The following is an 18,123-nucleotide window of genomic DNA, read 5'->3' on the forward strand; positions in this document are numbered from 1 at the left end:
AGATTAGATTTTTAAAAAAAAAAAAATCAGATTTATTGAGATACAATTCATAAACCATAAAATTCACCCTTTTTAAGTTTACAGCTCTATGGTTTTTATTAGAGTCACAGAATTGCACAAGCATCATCACAAATTTTAGAACATTTTCATCATCTAAAAGAACCCCCTGTACCTATTAGCAGCCTCTCTCCATTTCCCTCCAATACTCCAAGCTCTAGGGAACCACTAATCTACTTTCTGTCTCTATGAATTTGCCTATTCTGGACACCTCATATAAATGAGAAAATAGAATACGTGGTCTTTTGTGACTAGCTTCTTTCACTTACCATAGTGTTTTTAAAGTGCATCCATGTTGTAGCACGTGTCAGTAATTAGTTCCTTTTTATGGCCAAAGGTTCCATTGTGTGGGTATACCACATCTGTTTATCCATTCATCAGTTGATGGACATTTGGGTTGTTTCCACTTTTAGCTATTATAAATAATGCTGCTGTGAGCATTCGTGTACAAGTTTTTGTATGGACATAGGTTTATGTTTTTATTTCTCCTGAGTTCATACCTAGGGGTGGAATTGCTGAGTTTTATGGTAACCTATGTTTAACATTTTGAGGAACTGCCAAATTGTTTTTGAAAGCAGCTAAATCATTTTACATTCTCACCAGCAAGGTATGAGGGATCCAATTTAGTAGGAGATTAGATTTTATACTATTGGTGAGCAGAATCACAGAATCACAGTGGTTGAAAATTATTGGATTCTGTTGCTGCTTCCCAGATATGCAGCAACATATGCTAGGTCGGAAGGCCTTTTTCTGATGAATGAAAGTAAAATGCAAGTCATTTCCTCAATTCTTGGGGGCTGTTGTTATTCCGTTTACATAGTCTTCGATTTTTATGTATTCCTATGGGCTACTTATAATCTGAGTTATTAAGGATTACTGAAATTTAGTGTTCATAAACTAAAACTAGCCAATTTCTAGAGCTTCCTGAGGTTTCTTAGTTTTCTTCTAAGAAATCTGTTAACTCTACAAAACTTTGGCAGCACTGAATTGAATTGAAAAATTCCTACTATGCACGCCCACACTGATGGATACTATTTTCATTGCATCATTGGATTGTCTTGAGTTTGATTTGATTCCCATTTCTGCTACTCTTGAATTAACTGTAATTAAAGACTTATGTTAGATTTATTTTTGTTGACCATTTTGCTCTTGTGTAACTGTTTCATTGCTATAATTTCTTCATCATGGAGTTATTTTTCTACTGGAAAATAGGAGCAAGTGGCTAGGTTGGATCTCTTGTTCCACTTAGGTGGGCCATGGTTAGAATAGTTTGAGAATGAATGGACTACATAATTGGACAGATTCTTTTTCACTCTATCCCACTCTAATAATTTTTTTAAATGGGTATTAGTGTACATTTAATTAAGGGTCTTAACTATGGACTACATGAATCTCTGAAAGTCCACAGATTGGCTTTGGAAGCCTGAAACCTTTGAAATTGTATGCCACATTTTGTGCATTTGTGTTTTTTTCCAAGAGAAACTGGGTTTGCCGAATTTCTTTAAAAAAAAAAAAAAAAGTCCATGACCCCTCAAAATTAAAGAATTCAGATGGGTGAAGAGAATTTGTAAATTTGTGATTTGAAGTATTTGGGGAAAGTGAGACCTTACTTTGGTTAGGTGTTGCTGTTCAGTGATAGATGTTTTCTGGATACACTTTTTTTTAAAGTGTGACTCATTCCATGTTAGAATATCTCTATTTTATTCTTCCCTGGTAATTTTTGTCCCTGTCAGAACTTGGAGTTTGCCTTTAAAGTCCTCATTGCATATTTATTCATATTCACTTTCTTGAATGATTGGGATGTTCTATTTAAGAGTGTTATTTTTGCTGCAGTGATTGCATGCTTAACTTGAAATGTATTGATATTTTAAAAAAAGAGTTAATTGGCTTGCCAGAGTAAGAAAATGGATGAATGCTTTTGTATCCATTGGCCACTAGTTTTTCTTTCCTTTACTCTCTTGTTCTGTTTGTGTTTTGGTGGAGATTGGAATTTACCAGTAACCAGTAGGAGCTCTCCCATGTGGGCCCTGCTCTGGTGTGGCATCAGTTTGGATTCAGTCTCTTTAGGCCTCTGCAGTATGGTGTGTGTGGAGTATACTTTTCCTGTTTTAGCACTGGATGTAGCATGGTTGGATTTGAGATGAGGTTGGTAATTTCAGATAAATGCTTTTGGTAAAACAGACTTGTTACTTAATATTGTTTAAAATAGACTAAGAAATTGACGAGGGAGAGGCTCTGGGTGATTGATATTGGCTATAGGGTTAAAAGATGATGTAGTGTAGGGCTTCCCTGGTGGTGCAGTGGTTGAAGGTCCACCTGTCGGTGCGGCGGACATGGGTTTGTGCCCCGGTCCGGGAGGATCCCACGTGCCGCAGAGCGGCTGCACCCGTGGGCCATGGCCGCTGAGCCTGCGCGTCCGGAGCCTGTGCTCCACAGCGGGAGAGGCCGCGGCGGTGAGAGGCCCACGTACCGCAAAAAAAAAAAAAGATGATGTAGTGTAATACCAATATATTTGGTCATTGTCCCTGATTCCTGGCACAGAGCTACTAAAACCTTTGGAATTCCCTGAGTGATAGGAAATCTGCTTTCCATCATACATGAGCTTATGTTAATGAGGTGACTGAGAGGGGCACCCCTAGATAGCCTCAGCATAAGGCTGACCAACCAGAGAGACCTAGAGGATTAGAGAGTGGGAATTTTCAGCCCCACTCACCAACCTCCAGGAAGAGGAGGTAGGTGCTAGAGTTTGAACTGTTTATACACACGCACACACACCCATATGTAATTTTTACGTAGTTGTAATCATAGTGTAGATTTTTGTCTACACGTTACATGGAAGAATTTTTTTTATGTGTTGTTTCATAATTTTCATAAGTTTTAATGGTTGTGATGTTTTTATCTAGTAGTAGGCTACGATTTATTAACCATACTCCTGTTCTCAGATGTTTAGGTTGTTTCAAGTTTTTTGCTATTATAAATAAAATTGTTATGAATATTATTATTTAGTGAATGTATAATAAACGTTTATTATACATTTCCCTCAAGAGGTTTTCTTCTAATCCTTGACATGTGCTAACAATTTTGAATATTTGTATCCTATTCTAGAATTTTGTATTTTTTAGAAACACATTGTATCATAAACGTTAGCTATCTACTGTGGCCTTGAAATTATCATTTGTAAATAGACGTATATTATTCTAAGTTAATATAACTTTATTTTCTTGTTCCTTTCTCTGTTAGATAAATTACCTTATTTGTATTTTTTTTTCTACTGTTGATGACACTGTGATATGCATCTTTGCATTCTATTTTCCTCCTTTGGATTATTTTCTTAAGATAAGTTCTTACAAATGGGCCAAGTGGGGTATTTTGTTTTGGATGACTGTTGCCAAAGTTAAAGGCACATATTTTACCTTAAACCTTCTACTTCTGTGGTATTTGCCTTCTTTAAAAAATGGATACACTTTTCTTTTTGGACAGTTTAAAATTTATAGGAAAAATTGAGCAGATAGTACAGAGTTTCCCATATACCCTTTACTCATTATTGGTAAATTAGTACAATACATTTGTTACAATTAATGAACCAATGTTGGTACATTATTATTAACTAAAGTCCATGCTTTATTTACTTTTCCTTAGTTTTTACCTAATGTCCTTTTTGTGTTCCAGGATCCCATACCATAGTACATTTAATTGTCATGGCTCCTTAGGCTCCTCTTGGCTGTGAATGTTACTCAAACTTTACTTGTTTCTGATGACTTTGACAGTTTAGAGGGGTACTGGTTAGGTATATTGTAGTATGCTCTCCTATTGGAATTTGGCTGATGTTTTTGTCATGAGACAAACAACCATGGACCAAGCAGGCAAATGAACCAGACGTATTCATTGCAATATAAATTTACCAAAATGAATATGTTTCTTGTATACCAAAAATATATAAAGTTAGTATGTCATTTTTACTATAACCATAAAGTACCTAGAAATAAAGGAGATAAGAGGCGGGATCTACTGAAGGATGCAAAAATACGCATCTGAGAATAGCCTCAAAAATTATGAAAAAATAGGATAGTGAGTAGAGAGGGATTTGCATATTCGAACACTATGGTAATTAGAACCCTGAGATAGGAGTACACAGGAAGACCCTCAGAACAGAAATATAGGCTGTGAGTAAACTTAGTGTATAAGAAAAGAGATGCATTTTAGATCAATTAGGAAAAGCAAATTATTTCATAAATGGTCTCAGAAAAAGTGACAGACATCACTAGTGCAAGAGTGGAGAAAATAATTTAGACTCATATTTGTCTTTCCACTCTAAAATAAAAATCCAGATAGATCAAATATATAAATTTGGAAAAATATACAGGTACTAGAAGAAAATTTGGGCAATTTTCTGATGTGAGACAGGCCTTTCTTAGCATGATAGCATACTCAGTAGTCATAAAGGAAAAGATTGACAAAAAAGGTATAACAAAGTTGGTACAACAACAAACTGGATGAAAAGTATTTGTAACATGTTACAAGTCTGGGAGACTGAAAGAGCAAAGTGTGAAATAGTCATCTAAGCAAGTGGGAAAGCAAATGGACTAGGGAAATGTGGACTTGTCAGGCAGGACATAGGGTCCACTTGAGTTAGTGCTCAGGAATCTAAAGTGAGACCAGTCAGCAACTTCATTTATATAGTCATGGAATAACTAGAGAGTTGGATTTAGAAAAGACTGAGATTTTGCCAGATCTGTAGTATGTAGGGAGAGAGGAGAGTGAAGTTGAGGGTGTATACAACTAACTCCTTATAATGGTGGACTGTGATATTTAATTTGGGTAAGGAGGGACATTAGGACATCAGGAAGGGTGTGAGGATATAAGGAAGATTGAGGGACAGTGAAAAGTTGATAAGACCAATAGTTTGTAGGTCCAGGTAGGGTTAAAGAATTGTTGGAGTTAGGGAACTGGAGAGATGGGGCTGTTGAGATGGTGCTGGTGAAAGGGGCATGGCAGAATTGAAATGGATTACAGAAGAGTACAGTTACTGGTAATAACAGGCCTAGGTTGTGAGCTGGGAGTAGATGGCTAAGATAAGATGGAGGGTAAGATTTTTGGAACAAAGGAGGTCAAAGACTTAAAGGCCAAGATATGGGCAGGATCATCTGTGTGAATATTGACATCACCAAGAATTTTTTGGGAATAATGCTGGAGAGTAGATAGTGAGCTAGGTGTTAAAGCAGTCAGGGAATTACTCTGGTGAATGTAGGGGACAGCAGTGAAGGAGGAGAGCCAGTGGTCAAGTCAGATACATGAAGGTCAAAAGCTAGTTTTCTTTTTCAACTTTTATTATGAAAAATGTCAAACATATGCAAAAGTGTGAAGTACAGTGATCATTTATTTTCTATATTACTTCATTTAGTAATCTACTTTTTACTTAAATGTGTTTTGTATTTTTGTGGGGGCTTTAATTCTTTTTGTAATAAGGCAGCCTATAAATGTGTTTCCAAATTCCTTTCCAGAAAGGTTGTGCTGATTTACATTTGTTTTAGCTAGGCATTAAGACTATACTTTCAGGCATCATTTCTGTAGTTCGTATTAGCTAAGTATTGATGCAATACTTATTTTTACAGCTGTTCTTACAGTTCCTTGCATTGTTGTTAGCTCTTCAGTGTTTCATATGAATAAGCTGCTGCCTATTTTCCCAGACCACACTCTTCCCTCTGCTTTTGCATGTAGTATTTTACCTCTGCCTAGAAATTTTTTCCCCATATTCATTCATTTAACAAATGTTTTGATGTATAACGCATGAGCTAAGTTGAAATGCACATGTCTGGTTGATTCATGGGAACTGATTTGCATGTGACCCTCTCTTTTTTTAGGCTGTAGAGAAGAGAAATTTGTGTTTAGGCACCTGGGCCCCTGGGACTATTGTCCCTTTGAACTCTTGTCTGAGCCCAAAGAAAAGAGAGAAAGAAGGGTTGCAAAGAAAAGCTTTACTTTCTCATTTTCTCAGCTTCCTTTTCCTCTGTTTCCAAACTTATGTATATTCATCTTTACCACTTTTCCTGTATTTTATTCTGTCCCAGAGTCTAACTTTATACTCTAGAGCTGTCAACTTCAACTTTCTCTGGACCCAGACTTCTTTCTGTTAGGTAACCTCCTTTCCTTTTCCCTTTTCAAAATTAAATCTCTCCCTCTTCCTCTAAAAGTAGTTTTGTTCTCCCATCTAAAAAGTAAACCCTTATAATCTTTCCTCTTTCCTAAAGCCTCTTATCTCTCCCCCCACCCGTTTTTCCCCTTCCCTTAGCAACATACTTCTTGAGTCACTACATTTCACCTCCCGTTTATTGCCTAATCTACTTCAACTTGACTTTTACAGCCAGCTCACCATACTGGAACTGTACTCACAACAGATTGCCAAAACTAATGGCTTAGTCATGACTTCTGTGACTGTTCATGTTTGATGAATAGATATGTGGATGAAAGAAAAAATGAATGGATAGATGGGGAACAGGTATGGAGAATATATGTACTCTGTAAGTTTCATATTACTGCAAGGACTATAAAGAAGTAGGTATTTTGCTTTAATCATTCTCTCGTGGAACTGACCTTGATCTCCTTGGGAATCAGATGGGGAAAGAACATTTTTCCAAACTAATCAGCAAGTTTGGAGAGTTGCCTTTTATGTGTGTAGCACATGAAGTGGAGGAGGCACTGGAGCAAGTTTTATAAGATATGCCTTCAGGAACTTGATTATCTTGCATTTGAATGTCAGATCTTAAGTCAAATTATTTACACTAATCAGCATTCAACCAACATAATTCAAAGTATAATTGAAAAACCCAAGCCTTTCTCCTCATCCCAATAAAAAGCCTTTAGAATTCAATGGGAAATAAACCTTTATCTCTAAAAGTGTACTTACAAGAAAAAAAATAAACAAGTTACAGAAGGCCCATGTTGCAAGGAACAATTTGGTTTAAAATCCACAGCTCTGATGCCTGCAGGGTTTCAAGGAAGTAGTTTGGAGCCTGCTCTGCTTTCTTACCAGTTCCTTTTCTACATACGTATTCAGTTCAGTACTACCTTTCTCCATGCCTCCCTCGCTTTCTTTTTTTTTTCCCCCATATCTCAACCATCTTATTCATTTACCCAGTTCATTTGTTTAGCAAGTAGATCTGGTTTAGGCACTAGGCATAGAGGTAAATAAAAATGGTCCGTGTCCAGAACAAGTGAAACAGGCAAACACGTGAAATTGGGATACAGTATAAGTGAAGTTATTGTGGGATGAACAGTGTTATGGGCATACCTAGGAGATAGTGACTAACTACCTGAGAGGACATAAGTCTTCCAAAGGAGAGGTGACATTTGAGTTAGGAGTTGAAGAATGAGAAGAAAGTATGGTGAACGTGACAGAGGGGACAGCTCTTTACAAAGGAATAGAGGAGTGAAAAAAGCCTCTCTGTTTCAAGGAGAAAGGTTGGTGTACTTAGGACATCTGAATCTAGGGGAAGTGTCTAGAGATGCGTGTGGTAAAGTAGATTGGGGTGGGATTTTGAAGGGTGCCATATTTCATACTAAGAAGTTTGGGCTTTAACTTGTAATCAGTGGGGGAATTTAAGTAGAAGGGCATCAGTGGATGTTGTGGAAAAAACTAGCTCTGTGGAAGGCAGGAAGACCATTTTAGGAGGTTCATGCCCTAATTAATGTAATGACCCATTTACTGAGTCACAAGCTCCCGGTGATGGGCCTGGGAATCTGTAGAACTAGAAAATGTCCCAGGTGATATAATCAGGCAAGTTGGGAAACTTAAAAACAAAGCATTGGACATAAGAAATGTGGTTTCTAGGACCAGTTTTGCTACTGACTAGCTATATGAGCTCATAGAAGTCTTTTAGTTTTCCCATCTTGAAAATTGAGGGTTTTAGACTAAATAATTACTGTAATTGTTTCCTTATAATTCTGTGCTTCTAAACAAATCCAACCTTAATTGAACTACTTTTTATTTATAATGGCTACAATTTTTTTTCCTTCTGGGTCTTACTGACCCTTTGTAGAAGAAGGATTTCCTACTCCTATTCAAGCATTTCTACTTTTCTCTGCCTTAGTATGAATATATTTACCACATTCTCCAAATTGCATTTGGATTATATTAAATTGAAGCAGTGGTCTTTGCCTTATGCCTGCTATCTACCACACATATTTTCTTGGTTTCTAAAAAGGTAACAATGTCAGTTCTCCCCTTATGAGCAGGAAAATCTCCACATAAATATTCTAAAACCATTGATAATTAGCACAGTGTTCAAATTATATGATAACTGCAAACTGCCAAGATTGCCAATCATTACATGTTACCCCCTTTAAGGAGTAGAGAGAGGTGTTTATTGGATGCTGACTTCAATCACACATGCCTGAAACAGACATCAGCCCTGTAACTGGGGAGATGCTGATTATCCTTTTCCTCCTGTCAGAGGGTTATACCAAGAGGTAAGAAATAATTAGCACTCCCTAATTTATGTATGTGATTGCTTGTAGACCTAAGTGTTGGAGGGCGTCTCTGGCTTGTGTTTCTTTTCCATTAGAAATGTAGCAAGAGTAAGTTGATCTGTTGCTTGCAGGAACCTGTGACCCACTCAGCATTAATTATTATCCCCATTTAAGAGAGGAAAAGGCAGATAAAGTCCATGGGAAGTTCATGGGCTTTAGAATTAGACAGGTTTAGGATTGCATCCTGGCTTCATCACTTACTAAATTTTGGCAAGTAATTTAATCGTTCAGTTTCTTCAAGTGTGAAATGAGTACAGTATCTCCGTCCTCCAGGGGTATTGTGAGGATTATTAGTATTATCAAAGGTACCTAGCATTGTCTGGCACCTGTTAGACTAGTCTACAAGCTCCTGTGTGTGAAGCTCCTTGTACAGAACCTGAAATATTTTAGATTCTCAATGACTATTGAACAAGACAGATAATGAAGTGTACTGCATTGACAGTAAGCACTTAGTAAATAGTAACTTTTATGATTACATAATGTAAAAATGTTGATTTTTTTTAAAAACATCAAATGTATCTGTTGTATTTTTCAAAATTTCAATTGATATTATTTCTCTGCAAATATAGATTAGAATTGTTAAGCGTGAAGTAATTATTCTACAATAGGCCAGAGAGAATTGATATAAACATAACAGATATGAAATGGTAGGATTTAAAAGCTTAATGGTCCTACGGATGGACCAAGAGAATATCATACTAAATGAAGTAAGTCAGGCAGAGAAAGACAAATATTATATCACTTATATGTGGAATCTAAAAAAATAATACAAATGAATCTATATACTAAACAGAAACAGACTCACAGACAGAAAACAAACTTATGGCTACCAAAGGGGAAAGGGAGTGGGGAGGGATAAATTAGGAGTATGGGATTAACAGATACAAACTACTATACATAAAATAGATAAGCAACAAGGATTTACTATATAATACAGGGAACTATATTCAATATCTTGTAATAACCTATAATGGAAAATAATCTGATATATATATACACATGCAAACATATATATAAATAAATTTTTTAAAAGTCATCTGAACAATCCAGATATAGTTGGGCAAAGATAATGTAATATTTTGCATTAAAAATTCCTAAATAAATCATATATAAAAGTTTTAAAAAGAAGCTTATTGATTCCAACAAATTATGCTACCATATTCAGATGTTACCACAGTCAATCAGATGTAACCTACGTACATACATGTTATAATGTAGTACCTGCATGCATGGGTGGCTAAATCCCATGTACCAGGTGAAGAATATTCTGTAATACCAGTACCTTCAGCTTCCCTAAGGGGATTTGCCCTCCCTGCCCCTCACATTATTTGATTTATTTTTTTGGTTTTATTTCAGGATTATACCTGTGATTATTGAGCATTTGTTATGTGGCATTCTGTTGTATTCACAGAGTACATGATGACTAGCTAGAGCTTCTAGATAGATGATCTGTAAGTTTTGGACTTAGATCTAACTGATAAAGGCTTTGTGACTGTGGGATCCTATTCCTTATTTGTCTTTTGTAAGCCTGTGCTTTTTCTTTAAGCTATCTTTGGAAATGCACATGCTTTTATGCAGTTATAAAATGCATTGTAGGTAATGCTTTTGGAGGATTTCTCCCACATTTAAAAAAATCTCAGGAGAGGGGTGTGGGATGAATTGGGAGATTGGGATTGACATATATACACTGTTTATACTATGTATATACTATGTATAAAATAGGTAACTAATGAGAACCTACTGTATAGCTCAGGGAACTCTATTCAGTGCTCTGTGGTGACCTAAATGGGAAGGAAATCCAAAAAAGAGGGGACATATGTATACGTATAGCTGATTCACTTTGCTGTACAGTAGAAACTAGCACAACATTGTAAAGCAACTGTACTCCAATAACATTAATTTTTAAAAAGTGGATGCAGTAAACATATTAGAGTGCAAAGTAAATAGTTTGCAATTACAGATTAATCAAGCAGAATGAAGGTTAGAACAAAAAGGAGTCAAGGAAATCTTTTTTTAAAGTTATGGTAGAAATTATTGTTAACTGTATTTTCAGATATATTAAAGTATATTTTGCCTAAAAAAAAAATTAAATCTTGGGGAAAAAAATTCTCTCCTAATAAAATAGGGGTCCTAGCTACTGCATATCTTAAGTCAGTAGTTTCTTTGCAAGATTTGGCTTATTTTGGTTTAACATTACTTGTAATAATTTAAAATTGGGGAGGTAAAAGTGTTATACTTGTTTGTAGAATTTATTTATTTTTTAAAATTTATTTAATTTATTTATTTTTGGCTGCATTGGGTCTTCGTTGCTGTGCGCGGGCTTCTCATTGTGGTGGCTTCTCTTGTTGCGGAGCATGGGCTCTAGAGCGTAGGCTCAGTAGTCATGGCGCACGGGCTTAGTTGCTCCGCAGCATGTGGGATCTTCGCGGACCAGGGATCGAACCCGTGTCCCCTGCATTGGCAGGCGGATTCTTAACCACTGCACCACCAGGGAAGCCCCTGTTTGTAGAATTTCTATATTTGAGGAAGTTGTAATCAAAACTTGATTTATGAAATTTCCTTCTGTGTTCACTTTATTTAGCTGGTGACACCACGCTTCACCCAGTCTCACAGAGTATCATTTTGGGAGTCGTCTCTTTGCTTCCTTTTTCTCCATGATCTCTTATGTCTAAAGAGTCCCTGAGTTCTACCTGCTTTAAACACTTCATTGCTTCTCCAGTTCATCCCTTCTCCTCTCTTCCTGAGGCCACTGTTCTAGATCAGGTGCCAGATAGCATTCTTATCTGTGCCAGATATTCTAACTGATCTCCCCGATGCAGGCTTGGCCTTTTCTTCACAATTGACTGTCTTATTTTAAGTGAAATATGACTGTGTCCCTCCTTAAAACCTTTTAAAACTTGTCAGCCACAGGTTCAAGTACAAGGTTCTTAACATTATAGCTTTAACTAATTCTTACTCACCTGTTGAAGCTCTACACAGTACCTCCTCTAGGAGTTCTTGACCACCCCACCATAGTTTAGGTATTATTTTTCTGTATAGTAAGCAACTCCAAACCTGGAGTTAACATTACCTTTTGAGAAAGAAGTGAAGAAAACTAACTGGTACATGGGTAAAATTTCCTCCTACCTAAGAAGAGTGTAGTGACAGGTGAAGTCTAAGTGTTGTAAAAGGTTTAAAGTTCCATTGCAGTAAAACTTAAAAAAAGAATATGCACTTTGAGAGGGAGGGTGGTTTATCATGGTAACGTACAGAAAAGCTGGGAGTCGGAAGACTGAAACTGGCAGTGCTATTCCAAGCATTATTGGGGGTTTGCTCATCCCTACTGCCCAGTCCTTGCTTATCCCTGTTGTGTAGGTAGATGTGTCAGACTGCTGATGCCTGATACCGTTAAACATTTTAATCACAGTTAAATCCCTTTGCTCACCACACAATGATCTGGCCAAAATTTAGTAGATGATCGTTTGCTTTATAGGAAGAAAAGCTGCTGTTTGTTCTCTTAGCCATTAAATTTATAAATGAACAAACTGGATTTATATACCAGTTTTTTCGTGACTTACACTGCAGTCACTATGATATGGTGCCTTGTAACACTTCTTGGCAGCTACTCAGCCAGCTTCTCTGGTGACACCTTCCACCACGACATGCAACTCTTTATGCCTTCCTTCTTTGTTCAGATGGCTTGTGCAAACATTTTTCCTCAGGCTTCTAAAAATGTTAATATTTAAATGAGAAGCCCGCGCACCGCGGCATGTGGGATCTTCCCAGACCAGGGCTCGAACCCATGTCCCCTGCACTGGTAGGCGGATTCTTAACCACTGCACCACCAGGGAAGCCCAACATACATGTTTTAATAGTTACTTTTAGTCCATTTTTATAAACCTGTAGAACTTAATTACAGCTATGCTACATTTATTTTGGATATTTTTCTTGTTTGGGGAATTTTTTTTGAAGAAAAGTATTGTGGATTTCCATGTTATTGTACAATTAATTTATAAAGTTGATTTCTTTGAAATAAATTCTCGCCTAGCTGTAACAACCCTCCTCTTTCCCAAATTAATTTCTACAAAATTGGTTCATGCCAAAGGTTTCTCTATTAAGTATTTGCTATTAAATATGACTGTTTTTCTTTTAAATAGTTTTATTTTAAAGGCAGTACCATTACTCAACAAAATCTCCTACCCTTCCCCAAATGTAAATTGTTTGTTCGGCTGCTGCCGAAGCCCTGCATTGTTTTTTGTTGGAAGTGTGAGCTGAAGGGGACAGACATTCCTACTCCTTAGCGGAAGCACTAAGCTGCAATCTGCCCTTGTTGTGTTATTAATGGCACAATGTTTTCATGTTGTAGATGGCTGAGTGCTAGCAAGGAAAATTCAGGACCATGATGGCTCAGTTTCCCACAGCTATGAATGGTAAGTGGCTTCATGCTTGTGGCAAGAGAAAGAGGTTATGAGATATTTTTTCTTTGGTAGAGGTTATAAAATTTCCATTTAGATATTTTTCTTAAACTTATAAATGAAAACCTTAAAGTATTCTTGTTGAAAGTATTTAGATAGTTTATTTCAGAACACTGCATGTATCTTCTATTAGAATATTATGCAGTAAATCCCACGGCTCAGTATAAGCATGTTCTGTAGTATCATCTGGAATGTGGTGCTTGCCTTTGAGCAGTTAAAAATAACCTAAACAAACATTGTGTTTAATGCGTAAAACTGGAGGACAAAAAGCTTAGTGCCATAAGTGGAGAATATTAAAGGTGTTTTTGATAGCATGAGATGATTGTAAACTGATTAAACCAGTAAATATTCAACTACTAATATACATATAAAATTGGTTCATTTTCCCTTTTATAAAGGATTATGTATGCCTATACCCAGTTGTTTAATAGGAAACATATTAGAGGAAAATGTTTAGGTAATTTCAATAATAAAAAGTTTTTAAAGTTTTTTTTCCTGATTCTAGCTTTATTTCCCAGATACACATTAATTACCCTTAATAGGTCGTCTTACTGTGTATGTTATTTATAATTGAGAAAATGCATCATTATTATTATTTTTTTGCGGTGCACGGGCCTCTCACTGTTGTGGCCTCTCCCGTTGCGGAGCACAGGCTCCGGACGCGCAGGCTCAACAGCCATGGCTCATGGGCCCAGCTGCTCCGCGGCATGTGGGATCTTCCCGGACCGGGACACGAACCCGTGTCCCCTGCATTGGCAGGCGGACTCTCAACCACTGTGCCACCAGGGAAGCCCGAGAAAATGCATTATATTTTTTAAATCACTAAACAAATCAAAGATGCTGAGTTCTTAATTTTGAGGTAAATTTTATTAGCTAATTAAAAATATAAAGAAATAGAGGGTCCAGTCAATAATTCTTTAACACTTGAATTGAAAACCATAATAGAAAAGAACACTAGAAAGAAAAAAAGAGGAAAAAATCACCAATAATTCCACCACCTTCACAAAGGGATTGTGTTAATGTTACCATCTAGTATTTGATCAATTACATTAAAAAAAAAAATGTTCTCACTCATAGGGCAAGATCAGTACATTGTTTTTTTGTTGCTGTTTTTTAAAATAAATTAATTAATTTGTTTTTGCCATTGCTGGGTCTTCGTTGCGGTGCACAGGAGTCACATTGTGGTGGCTTTTCTTGTTGCGGAGTACGGGCTTTAGGCGAGCAGGCTTCAGTAGTTGTGGCATGTGGGCTCAGTAGTTGTAGCTCGTGGGCTCTAGAACACAGGCTCAGTAGTGTGGCGCACGGGCTTAGTTGCTCTGCAGCATGTGGGATCTTCCTGGACTAGGGCTCGAACCCGTGTCCCCTGCATTGGCAGGCGGATTCGGTTTTTTATTTATTTATTTATCTATTTTTTACATCTTTATTGGAGTATAATTGCTTTACAATGGTGTGTTAGTTTCTGCTTTATAACAAAGTGAATCAGTTATACATATGTTCCCATATCTCTTCCCTCTTGTGTCTCCCTCCCTCCCACCCTCCCTATCCGACCCCTCCAGGCGGTCACAAAGCACCGAGCTGATCTCCCTGTGCTATGCTGCTGCTTCACACTAGCTATCTACCTTACGTTTGGTAGTGTATATATGTCCATGTCTCTCTCGCTTTGTCACAGCTTACCCTTCCCCCTCCCCATATCCTCAAGTCCATTTTCTAGTAGGTCTGTGTCTTTATTCCTGTCTTACCCCTAGGTTCTTCATGACATTTTTTTCCCTTAAATTCCATATATATGTGTTAGCATACGGTATTTGTCTTTCTCTTTCTGACTTACTTCACTCTCTAAGACAGATTCTAGGTCTATCCACCTCATTACAAATAGCTCAATTTCGTTTCTTTTTATGGCTGAGTAATATTCCATTGTATATATGTGCCACATCTTCATTATCCATTCATCTGATGATGGACGCTTAGGTTGTTTCCATCTCCGGGCTATTGTAAATAGAGCTGCAATGAACATTTTGGTACATGACTCTTTTTGAATTATGGTTTTCTCAGGGTATATGCCCAGTAGTGGGATTGCTGGGTCATATGGTAGTTCTATTTGTAGTTTTTTAAGGAACCTCCATACTGTTCTCCATAGTGGCTGTACCAATTCACATTCCCACCAACAGTGCAAGAGTGTTCCCTTTTCTCCACACCCTCTCCAGCATTTATTGTTTCTAGATTTTTGATGATGGCCATTCTGACTGGTGTGAGATGATATCGCATGGTAGTTTTGATTTCCATTTCCCTAATGATTAATGATGTTGAGCATTCTTTCATGTGTTTGTTGGCAGTCTGTATATCTTCTTTGGAGAAATGTCTATTTAGGTCTTCTGCCCATTTTTGGATTGGGTTGTTTGTTTTTTTGTTATTAAGCTGCATGAGCTGCTTGTAAATTTTGGAGATTAATCCTTTGTCAGTTGCTTCATTTGCAAATATTTTCTCCCATTCTGAGGGTTGTCTTTTGGTCTTGTTTATGGTTTCCTTTGCTGTGCAGAAGCTTTGCAGTTTCATTAGGTCCCATTTGTTTATTTTTGTTTTTATTTCCATTTCTCTAGGAGATGGGTCAAAAAGGATCTTGCTGTGATTTATGTCATAGAGAGCTCTGCCTATGTTTTCCTCTAAGAGTTTGATAGTTTCTGGCCTTACATTTAGATCTTTAATCCATTTTGAGCTTATTTTTGTGTATGGTGTTAGGGAGTGATCTAATCTCATACTTTTACATGTAGCTGTCCAGTTTTCCCAGCACCACTTATTGAAGAGGCTGTCCTTTCTCCACTGTACATTCCTGCCTCCTTTATCAAAGATAAGGTGACCATATGTGCGTGGGTTTATCTCTGGGCTTTCTATCCTGTTGCATTGATCTATATTTCTGTTTTTGTGCCAGTATCATACTGTCTTGATTACTGTAGCTTTGTAGTATAGTCTGAAGTCAGGGAGCCTGATTCCTCCAGCTCTGTTTTTCATTCTCAAGATTGCTTTGGCTATTCAGGGTCTTTGGTGTTTCCATACAAATTGTGAAATTTTTTGTTCTGTTTCTGTAAAAAATGCCATTGGAAATTTGATATGGATTGCATTGAATCTGTAGATTGCTTTGGGTAGTATAGTCATTTTCACAATATTGATTCTTATAATCCAAGAACATGGTATATCTCTCCATCTATTTGTATAATCTTTAATTTCTTTCCTCAGTGTCTTATAGTTTTCTGCATACAGGTCTTTTGTCTCCCTAGGTAGGTTTATTCCTAGGTATTTTATTCTTTTTTGTTGCAGTGATAAATGGGAGTGTTTCCTTAATTTCTCTTTCAGATTTTTCATCGTTAGTATATAGGAATGCAGGAGATTTCTGTGCATTAATTTTGTATCCTGTTACTTTACCAAATTCATTGATTAGCTCTAGTAGTTTTCTGGTAGCATCTTTAGGATTCTCTTTGTATAGTGTCATGTCCTCTGCAAACAGTGACAGTTTTACTTCTTCTTTTCCAATTTGTATTCCTTTTATTTCTTTTTCTTCTCTGATTGCTGTGGCTAGGACTTCCAAAACTGTTGAATAATAGTGGCAAGAGTGGACATCCTTGGCTTGTTCCTGATCTTAGAGGAAATGCTTTCAGTTTTTCACCATTAAGAATGATGTTTGCTGTGGGTTTGTCATATATGGCCTTTATTATGTTGAGGTAGGTTCCCTCTATGTCTACTTTCTGGAGAGTTTTTATCATAAATGGGTGTTGAATTTTGTCGGAAGCTTTTTCTGCATCTATTGAGATGATCATAAGGTTTTTCTTCTTCAGTTTGTTAATATGGTGTATCACATTGATTGATTTGTGTATATTGAAGCATCCTTGCATCCCTGGGATAAATCCCACTTTATCGTGGTGTATGATCTTTTTATTGTATTGTTGGATTCTGTTTACTAGTATTTTGTTGAGGATTTTTGCAACTATATTCATGAGTGATCTTGGTCTGTAATTTTCTTTTTTTGTAGTATCTTTATCTGGTTTTGTTATCAGGGTGATGGTGGCCTCACATAATGAGTTTGGGAGTGTTCCTTCCTCCGCAGTTTTTGGAAGAGTTTGAGAAGGACGGGTGTTAGCTCTTCTCTAAATGTTTAATAGAATTCACCTGTGAAGCCATCTGGTCCTGGACTTTTGTTTGTTGGAAGATTTTCAATCACAGTTTCAATTTCATTACATGTGATTGGTCTGTTCATATTTTCTATTTCTTCCTGGTTCAGTCTTGGAAGGTTAGACCTTTCTAAGAATTTGTCTGTTTCTTCCAGGTTGTCCATTTTATTGGCATAGAGTTGCTTGTAGTAGTCTCTTAGGATGCTTTGTATTTCTGCAGTGTCTGTTGTAACTTCTCCTTTTTCATTTCTAATTTTATTGATTTGAGTCCTCTCCCTCTTTTTCTTGATGAGTCTGGCTAATGGTTTATCAATTTTGTTTATCTTCTCAAAGAACCAGCTTTTAGTTTTATTGATCTTTGCTATTTTCTTTGTTTCTATTTCATTTATTTCTGCTCTGATCTTTATGATTTCTTTTCTTCTACTAACTTTGGGTTTTGTTTCTTCTTCTTTCTCTAGTTTGTTTAGGTGTAAGGTTAGATTGTTTATTTGAGATTTTTCTTGTTTCTTGAGGTAGGCTTGTATCGCTTTAAACTTCCCTCTTAGAACTACTTTTGCTGCATCTCATAGGTTTTGGATGGCCATGTTTTCGTTGTAATTTGTCTCTAGGTATTTTTTGATTTCCTCTTTGATTTCTTCAGTGATCTCTTGGTTATTTAGTAACGTATTGTTTAGCCTCCATGTGTTTGTGTTTTTTACGTTTTTTCCTCTGTAATTGATTTCTAATCTCATAGCGTTGTGGTCAGAAAAGATGCTTGATATGATTTCAATTTTCTTAAATTTACTGAGGCTTGAGTTGTGACCCAAGATGTGATCTGTCCTGGAGAATGTTCCATGCGCACTTGAGAAGAGACTGTAATCTGCTGTTTTTGGATGGAATGTCCTATAAATATCAATTACATCTATCTGGTCTATTGTGTCATTTAAAGC

At 36.8% G+C, this 18,123-nt stretch overlaps 1 protein-coding gene across 13 annotated transcripts in view; it reads left to right on the top strand.

Annotated features, from left to right (window-relative positions):
- Positions 1–18,123, top strand: part of ITSN2 (intersectin 2) — a 162,014-nt gene that overhangs the window by 14,170 nt on the left and 129,721 nt on the right. For 11 of the 13 annotated variants that reach the window (XR_007470728.1, XM_033425280.2, XM_033425278.2 and 8 more), the window contains exon 2: positions 12,929–12,992. The exons of the other annotated variants lie outside the window; for them this stretch is intronic. Coding sequence is in view for 10 of the 11 variants with exons in the window: in XM_033425280.2 (XP_033281171.1) it covers positions 12,962–12,992 (31 nt within the window). In the remaining variant the exon portion in view is untranslated. The remainder of the gene's footprint in view (positions 1–12,928; positions 12,993–18,123) is intronic. 13 annotated transcript variants of the gene reach the window in all.

Source organism: Orcinus orca, chromosome 13, assembly GCF_937001465.1.
Source record: "Orcinus orca chromosome 13, mOrcOrc1.1, whole genome shotgun sequence".
NCBI classification, from domain to species: Eukaryota; Metazoa; Chordata; class Mammalia; order Artiodactyla; family Delphinidae; genus Orcinus; species Orcinus orca.